Below are 9,622 nucleotides of genomic sequence, written 5' to 3' on the forward strand. Positions count from 1 at the left end.
TATCAGTGGGCTGCACGATTAAAAGGATTTGAAGATATTGCTCTAGCTAACGATCTCACTATCTTTTGTAAGCCACAGACGTGCAGGAATGAATTCAAAGGTATAAGCAAAATTGGTACCTTTTCAAATAGTAAAAAAAAAAAATGGCTTTGCAACCCAGAGAAGATCTTGCCATAAAGATGACTTTACTATGCAGCAAATCTAATGTCTCTAAGAGGCAGGAAATGCCTGCTTTGCCAGGGGCACAAATAGTTTGAGATCTGCTTAATTACTGGTCTGTCTTTGATCTTTTCCTTTCAGTTTACAGTTGCTCATTTAACAGGGAGCTTGCATGCTAAAAAGAGAAGATACCTGTTGAAACTTAACAAGAATGGCAAGAAATTAATGGAACAGAAGAGACCACTTGTTCAGTACTACTCAAGTCCAACCACCGAAGGTATCAGTTCACTTTCATCTTTATTACTAATAAAATACATACAACAAAATCTTTAAAAATACAAAAGCTGCTTTTAAAAAAAGAGGGCTACATTTTGAAGAAAACTCAGGCTCACGGTACTTGGCCTATTTCAATCTTACTGCACCACGTCTGGAATCTTTTTTATATGGACAGAGACATCTTTGAATAGGGCGGTGGTCTTCAGGCCTATATCTCTTAAGATTGGACTTAAACATAGAACAAGGCTAGTAGTTTATCCTGAAACTTCTGTGTGGTACTGGAAGGGTAAGGACACCCTGTGCATGCCTGTTTTTCAACTTTTTTACCTCACTGGCCAAAACCATACATATACATGCGTGTATGCACGCATGCACACAGAGACACCAGGAAGGAATGATCTGCAGTTAGCTTGCAAGGAATATGGCACAGTACCTGGGATGCTCTCTAATTTCCGTCTGAGCTCTTCATTTTCTTGTTGCAGTGAAATAACCTCCTGCTCCAGCTCTTGGCATCTAGGACAGTAGCCTTCCTCTTCCTCCTCCTCTTCCTCCTCGGGCAGTGTAGAAGAGGACGGGTGACCATGGGATTCGGATGTCGCTGGGGAGGTCCAGCCACCTAGTGTATGCACGGGGGAGGTTGACAGAGGATCCACGTCGGCCAGGTGGCCATACTCACTGACTGATGAGGTGTTTGGAGTTGGAAAGCTCCCCGAGAGCAGGTAATTTTGTAGGGAGTCAGTGAAAACCCTCAAAAAGGCAGAAGTTTGTTGTTTCCTTTGCATATATTGCATGTCTATGTCTACATTATCTGACGTCTGACTGTGGACCCCTTTCCCGACGTGACACTGTTCCTGTCTCTCAGTATAACTCGAGCCTTCCTGCTTGACACAAGAAATCATGGATTGAGAATGGTTGGAGTCCAGTAGTTTTCCTCCACAATTTAAGAGACTAAGAACTCGACTGCACTGCTGGGCAAAGGCATCCAAGATCATACGACTCTCTGAAACACATGAAAAAACACATCAGAGACGGACAGCCAAAGACAAGGGTAAGTAAGGTCCTCAATTTTGAGGTTAACATTCAAAAATGTTAAAATTACGTATTTCTACTCTCCATCCCAAACCAAGGTAACACAGTGAATGTACTTTTAGTAGGATGCATAGCTTCCTGTCATTCTGCAACCAGAGGGGTGTCTGAAGAGTCATTCCCAGTCCCTCATTCTGGGAAACGGCTGCACTGTGACTTTGGGCACCACAGAGAGATTTCCCTCTCTGTGGCATTAACTGGCCTGTACAAGTCTGAACTCACACCTTTGGCTTCATTAAGATCCTTACTCTAACGAATCGAGCCAGCTACCGCAGACTCAATTCCTCCTTGATAGGAGGGCTTACAGCAATCATTACTTCTATTTCTGGAGTGCCCTCATGCCCTTGCTATTAATCAGCTGATACAATCCCTGACGAGAGTACGTTGCTTCCAGATGCAAACTGGAGAAGAAAGATAAGTCTTTTTGAAGAGCTCACTAGACATCTAAAGTAAAACAAAGGATGGCCTATAAGGCAAAAGATGATGAGCCCAAAAGCAAAACTGTGTTATCCAACATCTGTGTTCACTATTCTTTCTCTTCATTTATCTGTGAACTTGGATTTCTTGTCAAGGCCAATATTTAGGCCAGTCCATACAAGTATCATGTAAAAAGCAGTAGTGCTTCTTCCATGAGCCTCTTCCATTAGATTGCCAAATCTTTTAAATGGCATGTGTCCAGACTGCTGGTTAGTTGACATAAATGTATTCTAAAGCATACTAATTGTCAATCAGTGAAAAATAAAAAGCAAATGGAAAACAATCAGTTCAACAACCAAAAACACCTCAAAAACTGTGCAAATGTGATTTAATTCTGTCAGTCTTGGGTCTTGAAAATTCACCCTAAATGCAAATATCACGAGGTGCAGCCTCTTCTTTCTGGACTACCATCCAGAATGGGCTATTTATAAATGTACAGAGATACTTTATAGGGCTTGTATACAGCTATAGGATGCCTCTCATTTCATCTCTTCCCTATCCAGAATAATGGCAGCAAACAAAATACTGTAGATTTTAGATGCCAGTAAGTATTTATGATAGAAATTTAACTAGCTACCTACTGTCTCTGAAAATGTTGGCTCTATCTTTTTCTCAGGGGAAAAAACTTTAAAAATGAAAAATGGTGAAATGTTTGAGGGCTTCTATGGGAACAACAAAATATTTACTGAATGCATGTGGGTCCTCTCATAAATATATAGATCTTCATTTGTAACACTGGACATTGCTTTGGCTGCATTCTGGGTAGGCTGAGAGTCCACGGGACTACTTTGCTCTTGCCATGGTGTTTTCTCATGCTTAGGAGCAGTACCACCCTTAGACATAGGGAGGGGGGCCCTGCCCTAATCATCCTCCTCCATCCCTTCCCCTCCCCATGGTAAGGTACCCAAGATCCAGGAATTCCTTACTTAAACTGCTTCGAGGGCCTGTGCTGGACTCTTCCCTGAGCCATTCTCCCAAGGACAGACCATGGTGCCAGAGCCTGGAAGTTTGGACGGGGGCATCCATTCGTGTGTATGTGAGGCTCCTCCTATTAGAAGATGAAGCTGGGGGTGGGGAGAGAAGGCCATGGGCTGGCTGAAAACTCCAAAGTCAGATCTGGTCATTAAGGTATATTTGTCAGGGGAGGTGGATGGAACATATTTTATTTAATAGTTTGTTAATTATTTAGATATATGGTATGTAGGCCTGCATCTGTACTCTTGTCCTAAATCCCACAAATATTAGGCACAGGCCTGTTTTTTACACAGTGATTTTGAGTGCTGAAGAAGAAAACCAGATGTCAGGCATAGTTTCAGGCTAGAATTGATTGATGGGCTGGGAACTTCACTGAAGCAGCAGCCAGGACAAAGTTCACTTGCTATACTAGAGAAAAGGGAGATGGATATAAGAAGTATCTTTTACACACCAAACAGTGGAATTGATGCCTCTGCCCCCTGCCAGATGGAAGGGAAGGACTGAGCCCCTGATTTAAACCAAAAGGTAATGGGGAAAGACTTTAAATATTTGGGTATTAATTCTTTACACTGACCAAAACCAAATAAACAAAGTAAACAGCTGAACCATAAAAGTGGGAAGCCTTAAGATGTTGCACAGTGGTCTTCATTTCCGGGTTTTTGTTCTTTTATTAGTAAAATCAAAGAATGTTATTGATCACGAATTTTCAATTCTAGCACACTGGCAGTTTTCATTCATTTTAATCCTATAATCCCATTCTAGACCTGAAGTTGTATTTACTGTTTGCATTTTAATCAGCATGGCCCTAACTGATTTACAGCCTATACACCTTTAACGTAACCTTGATGAAAGGAACAAAATATGCAAAGAAAGGCTAAAAGAGAAGTGGCTATAAAGAATTGCTCAAATATATTTGTTCAATGTCCTAAAGCACACTCAGTAGCTTTAATCATATTGATACATCACATTAGAGTATAGATTTTAAGGGAAAAAATCTGACTTAGGGACAAGCATGATTTGTTTTCTTAATTGAAGGATAAGCTTGTAATATGCTGAGAAAAAATCATTATGTAATACACTACATTATGAAGATAATGTATTAAAGTGCACCCAGAGTATCAGAGAATAGCTACAACCATAAAACACTTCTTGCCTTCAGTTTTTACAAATGCTTCTTTCTGGATTTGTTCTCAGAATTGATAGATGCAAAAATAACGACCATAAAAAGTTGAATTTCTCCTTTTTGGTATCTTAAAATATTTAAATACTGTTTTAACGTCAATACACGGAAAGATATGATGAACAATATTACTATTACACTCGGCAGAAAACAGCAAATCTTTCTACCTACTACATATTGCAGCCAGCAATACTTTAGCTTTCCAGACAGAATATAATTAGAAATGCAAGGACTGTGCAATGCTCATTATCGCTAAGAAATGGAGAAAAGTTCTGTTTTCATATGAACACAATTGAATGGTCACTGACCCATGATTCTTAATTGAGCAAAGTATGAACATGTATTTTGAAATTTTTTAACTGTTTTTTTTTTTCCTAGTTACAGAATGCTCCACTCAAGAGATGGCAGGGAAGAACACCAACAGTTTACAAAGGGGCTTTAAAACTACCGACTTCATTCTTAACTTCTCTAAAATTAAACACCACAAAATATTCATACAGCACAACCACGAAGCACTATAAAGTGACCACTTGTAATTTATTTTGCTCTATTGCACAATCTGTTGGGATAGTATCATGTTGGAAATTTTGCCTAGTCTGATTCCAAAATCTGAACCCGTGATTACTTTTTTAATTAAAAAATTCATTTCTAGAAATTCTTCTGAATGTAAGTGGTTTAAGCCATCCTACATCTGATAAGTGAATAAGAAGAGGGATGGGAACTCGGCAATCAAACACAGGCGCCTTACTTTAATGTCCTTCTTTGTAAGTAAAGCCTTGAATGGAATTTGCCCATCACAGCACATACCCAAGAGTATTCTGTTACTATGAAGGAGATCACAGCCATCGAGATTAGTGGTAACCTTTTGATTTTAACCCAGCGGAGGGTGAAATATATTAATATTAAAAATGCAGAAGCAGAAAAAATTTTTTGTGACCTATTATCATGTATCCATACATTATATCTACCAAAAGGATTTCCAGCTAGTTCAAAATAGATGATTTCCTTAAAACATTAACATAACTTCTTAAGAGAAGACTTCAAGGCATAGAAAATAGAAGTTAGAAAATGAAAGCATCTTTGGAAGCATCACCCTTGTCTTAAATCAATGAACTATGTCTTAAAAAAAATGCCATCCAATTTTTTTTCATAATGGCAAACATCAAAACAGCAAAACAGGATGCAATTTTTCTAAATAAATAAATCAATGATGTGTCAAAAATTAACAGATGAGTTAATATACTTGGTGCTATCAAAACCAGATGGTGCTTCCTAATATTCATCCTGCTCAGTCAATCCCTGAATATTTTCTGGACCATCGGTATATAAAATAGGATGCTGCTATTTGTGATGGCAAACAAAAGCAATCATGCCTGCCAAGCACATACTATAACAGGCAGCATTTCAGCTCTGCTAGACAGAAAGTAATTAGAATGCTTTTAATGTCCAAAAGAATGATGCTGATAGGCTGCCACAGATGTGTAGATTTATGAATATTTATATGGTGGTTTATAGCTGACACTTTTATCAGTTGAAGAAGATAAAATATCTGCCTGACTCAAAAGCTTGACAGTCAGGTTAATAAAATCTCATTAAAGAGAATGACCTATGCAATTATATAGGATTTATTGTAATTCATTTTTGATTGTACTCTGCTTAAAGATGCAATTTCCCATTTCCTGATGCCAAATTTAGGCTGCATATCAAGATCTACGTGGGTTTTAACTCTAAGCCTCCCACAGAGGAAAAATACGCTTTTAAAACCATGGTATATTACCCCTTTTAAGGAAAATTATACTCTTCATGAGATTTTATAAGAATGCTGAAAAATCTATTTTTAATCACATTTCTCCTCTCAATGGTTTATGGCTTTTAATGGGAAATAAGATTCACTTCAACCTTTTCATCTTTTCACTGCCTTTATGCTGGACACTCAGTTTTATCTCTTCTGTCCTTGACTCATTTCATCACATCAATGTTTTGACTATTTTCAGTCTATTAGGTGGCCCTCGAGGTTACAGTAACACTTCTGTGAGGGTGCAACAAGCAACTTACCACCTCCTCCAGCCCCCTCCTCAATATGCTTAAGTGGTGTCTGTCTGTACACACATGCTCATTGGTTCAAAGTGGAACCACTAGTTCCTCAAAGAGCCAATCAGCTCTTAAGGTGACTGTCCCTCTGATGGCCACTCACATCTCTGTGCTGGGTTAAGAGATGGGTTTGTCCATCAATGATTAATATTATGACCACAATTCAGGATGTCTAGTACTATGGCCTTTTTTTTTTCTTTTTCCTGCCAGACCATTTTCTTCATTGCATGGAAGAAACCTACTATCCAATTCCCATTTTTCCAACAAGCAAATGGCATCCTGCCCTTGGTGCTATCAAGCTTACTCTTTATGACCTGAAAGAAACAAAGAAAGAAAGAAAGAAAGAACGAATGAAAGCAAGCAAGCAGCCTTTAAGAATAAAAGGTAATAAAAAATATAGGGAGTTTCAGGGGTATCAAACAAAGCCCCTTTTCACTCTTTTAGATTCAGTGATGTTGTGATTTCCACCTAGGGATGGAGACAAAATTAGCTAAGAAGAAACACTGAAAGAGTACATTTACAACAAGGTGAAAAAGGAAAACAATACCCACAAACTCCTTGTGAATGAAAGACAGCAAGGACACTGCCAGAGTAGGAAGGAGCATGGAAAGGACAGCAAGTGGCTGGTGCAGAAAAAAGAAACAATGCAGGAAAAATAGCAGGAAAAAGCAAGGTTAAAACTATGGATAAAAATGGCAATGAGGGAGCAGATTTATAGTGTATAAAAGGAAATAAAAGATTGAAAGACAGCAAAGACTAAAAGGAGAAAGCAAGATGAGATTAAAGACTGAACAGGCAGATAAAAAAGGGGAACCCTCCCCCCCTCCCCTAGTAAACATGGTGGAACTAAGGTTATGCAAGGGAGTAAACAAATACAGAACATGGGAAAAGAACCCAAACTGCTGAGAAAGAACATAAAAAAAGATAAAGATTAAGCAGAACTAGGGAATAAACACGGGCATGAACTAAAAGTAGTATAAATAAGACTCCAAACCCAGAGAGAAAGAACACAAACCTACTACTAAGAAGGGGAGAACACAGAAGAAAAATGAGAAAAATGGAAGTGGATGGGTAGCCTAACAATGAATATAAAAACACAAGAGAATATTGGGTCAAGGGCAACTGAAAATAAAAAACCCACCCCACCAACAATAAGACACCTACACAAGAACCCCACTCAAAGCCGACAAACACCTCCAAATCAGTGAGACATGTGACAGAACAGAAGTCTTCACTATTACCCGTAATCAGATTTTCTTTCTCAAAACCAATCCCTCATGTGTCAAAATATTGACAAACAACATAACATTAGCATAGGCGTCTACAACTCATTTAGAGACAATGCTCACATTTTCATTAGGACAAAAGCCTTGGACTCACCGATATGCAGAATTTGGGGGGTTCTAAAATACCAAAAAAGGCCTGAGCAGGAACTTTTAGTTCTGATAAGCGAGATAAACGCGGAGGGCCCTTGGGCCAGGCCCCCAGGCTACGGCTTTTCTACCAGCCCACCTCCCGTAGCTTAACCCGCAGGAGAGCTGGCTTTTCCCAGGGGACCTCCTGCAGCCTCCCGGTGGAGAGGCATTTCTTCAAGGGGCAGGACAGATGCTCGGGAGGCTCGCGATCCCGGGGTGCAGCCCCCACCCTCCTGGTGGGGAAGGGGTATGAGCGGCGGGCCCCGAGAGCCCGGGGTGGGGGGGGGGGAATCTTCTGGGCGGGGGGGGGGGGCGGGACGTCTCCTTCCCTAAAGTCCGCTACAGGGGGCGAGCGTCAGGTCCACCCGCGTGGCTGGTGCAGAGGAACCCGCTGTCTGACACGGTTTGGGACTCTGGGGTGGGTGGGGAAAGAGGGGCAGAGGGAGCAGACAGCGCGCGCATGAGAAACACAAGCGCACAGGAAAAAAAAAAAAAAAAAAAAAAAAAAAGAACACAAGAGCCAGCCGAGTGGACCGCGACAGAGTAATAGTGCACCAAAGAGGTGGTTAAAAAGATAATCAGAAGGCCAGGAAAGAGAGAGAGAAGGAAAAACAAGAAGAGAAGAAAGAGAGGTAAATGAAGAAGTGGAAGGAAAAAGTGAAACAGCCGAGGATAAAGGGAAGGCGTCCCCGAGCGCCGCCAGAGCAGCCCCAGCCTCTCCGGGAGCGGCCGTGGCGGTCACCCTGGGGTGTCCGGCGCGCGGCCTCGGCGCCAAGCCTGCTTCTCTGACCCCCGCCCGAAAGACCCCTGCCGCCGACCGCCACAGCCCGGCTTCCTGGGCGCCAAGCCGCAACCGAGCGCGGAGCCACCTGTTAGGAGGCGCGCGCGCCGTCGGAAGCTCCGCACGCGGCGGCGGCGGGGAATCCTCTAGAAGTTGCTGCCCGCGCGTGGAGGCCTCAGGGGTGCGCTCGGACGCCCGACTCTCTCTCGGCCCGGACTGCACTCGCCCCTCTCCACCTCTCCGCTCTCCCCTCACGACCCTCCCGCCAGTCCGGCGCGCGGAAAAGGTGTCCGCCATGCCCAGCTTCTGGCTCCCGGGCCCCCACCCCTCCCCGCGGCCGAGCGGGAAGGAAAGTTGCGCCCAGGAGTTGGTACCTGCGCTGAGCTCCAGGCTGGCGCCGTCGCTGCCCGCGCTGCTGCTGCCCGCGGCGGCCGCCGGGCCCGGGCCATACCTGACGACGGCGGCGAAGGACGAGGATGATGAGGCGGCGGGGGACGCCGGCGGCGGCGCCGGAGTCCTCAGGTGGCCCTGGGACGCGGCGGGCGTGCACGATGGAGACGACGACGACGCGGCGGCGGCTGCCCGGCCGGGCCCGGCGGGGTAGGTGCTCTGCGCCTGGAACTGCTGCGGCGGCGGCGGCTCGCTGCTGCTGATGGAGACGGCGGCGTGCGGCGCGAAAGGCGGCGGGGGCGGCGGCGGCGGCCGGACGTGCGGCAGCTCCACCAGGGTGGGTCTGTCGTAGCGCTTGGCCAGCGCCGGTCTCTTGCTGGGGAACGTCTTGAGGACGCTGTAGGGGCTGCGCTGCTTGTAGATTTTGGGGACGCTGGGCCCCTCCTCCGCCGGCTGCATCTCCTCCTCCATCCTGCGCCTCGGGGCCGGTCCCCGGTCGCACGCCCCCTCCCCGCCGGGCGCCGGGCTCCGAGGGTGCCTCCGCCTCCCGCCCGCCGGCTCTGCCCGAGTACGCGCGTGTGGGAGGGTGTGTGCCTGTGCCTGGGCCGCCGCCGCCGCCGCCGCCGCCACTGCCGCCTGTCGCTGAGGCTGGCATAGCTGAGCCCCCGCGCGGGGGGCTGCCGCCCGAGCGCTGATTGACAGGCCGCCTCGCCAATGCCTGGAGGGAGAAAGGAGGTAAAGAGCAAGTGTTTAGGGTAATATCTGCTAATGATAATGGGGGCGGGGGCGGGG

At 44.8% G+C, this 9,622-nt stretch overlaps 1 protein-coding gene across 3 annotated transcripts in view; it reads right to left on the reverse strand.

Annotated features, from left to right (window-relative positions):
* The window catches only part of BEND4 (BEN domain containing 4), a 33,969-nt gene extending 24,583 nt beyond the window's left edge, over positions 1-9,386 (reverse strand). For 2 of the 3 annotated variants that reach the window (XM_049631954.1, XM_049631953.1), the window contains exons 1-3: positions 8,815-9,386; positions 2,925-3,062; positions 869-1,435 (exon numbers count right to left, since the gene is read on the reverse strand). In XM_049631954.1, coding sequence (XP_049487911.1) covers positions 869-1,435; positions 2,925-3,062; positions 8,815-9,301 — 1,192 coding nt within the window. In that variant the 5' untranslated portion in view covers positions 9,302-9,386. The remainder of the gene's footprint in view (positions 1-868; positions 1,436-2,924; positions 3,063-8,814) is intronic. The other variant, XM_049631955.1, reaches the window with a different exon arrangement.
* Between the last annotated feature and the right edge of the window lie 236 nt (positions 9,387-9,622).

The sequence above is a fragment of the Panthera uncia genome, chromosome B1 (genome assembly GCF_023721935.1).
Source record: "Panthera uncia isolate 11264 chromosome B1, Puncia_PCG_1.0, whole genome shotgun sequence".
NCBI lineage: Eukaryota > Metazoa > Chordata > Mammalia > Carnivora > Felidae > Panthera > Panthera uncia.